At 70.0% G+C, this 413-nt stretch overlaps 1 protein-coding gene across 1 annotated transcript in view; it reads left to right on the top strand.

Annotated features, from left to right (window-relative positions):
• Window positions 1-413, top strand: part of NEU4 (sialidase 4) — a 21,830-nt gene that overhangs the window by 20,788 nt on the left and 629 nt on the right. Inside the window, exon 3 of the mRNA XM_009996747.1 lies at window positions 55-405. Coding sequence (XP_009995049.1) covers window positions 55-405 — 351 coding nt within the window. The remainder of the gene's footprint in view (window positions 1-54; window positions 406-413) is intronic.

Below are 413 nucleotides of genomic sequence, written 5' to 3'. Positions count from 1 at the left end.
GGGACACCGTGGAGCCCCCTCCTCATGCCCCCTCCTCCCACCTCTGCTCCCCAGAGTGGGCCACCTTCGCCCTGGGCCCCGGGCACGGGATCCAGCTGCGCTCGGGGCGGCTGCTGGTGCCCGCCTACAGCTACCACATCGAGTGCCGGGAGTGCTTCGGGCAGCTCTGCAGGACCACCCCCCACTCCTTCGCCTTCTACAGCGACGACCATGGCCGGGCCTGGCGCTTCGGGGAGTTCATCCCCAACCTGCAGACAGGGGAGTGCCAGCTGGTCTCGGTGGACGAAGAGGACGGGTCCAACGTCCTCTACTGCAACGCCCGCAGCCCCTTGGGCTTCCGGGTCCAGGCGCTGAGCACGGATGATGGGGCTGTTTTCCACGGGGGGCAGCTGGTCCAGCGGCTGGGGGGGCGC

This window comes from Chaetura pelagica, unplaced genomic scaffold (genome assembly GCF_000747805.2).
Source record: "Chaetura pelagica isolate M959 unplaced genomic scaffold, ChaPel_1.0 scaffold264, whole genome shotgun sequence".
Lineage (NCBI taxonomy): Eukaryota > Metazoa > Chordata > Aves > Apodiformes > Apodidae > Chaetura > Chaetura pelagica.
The sequence above is the reverse complement of the archived record's forward strand: the minus strand, read 5'-3'. Positions and strand labels throughout refer to the sequence as shown.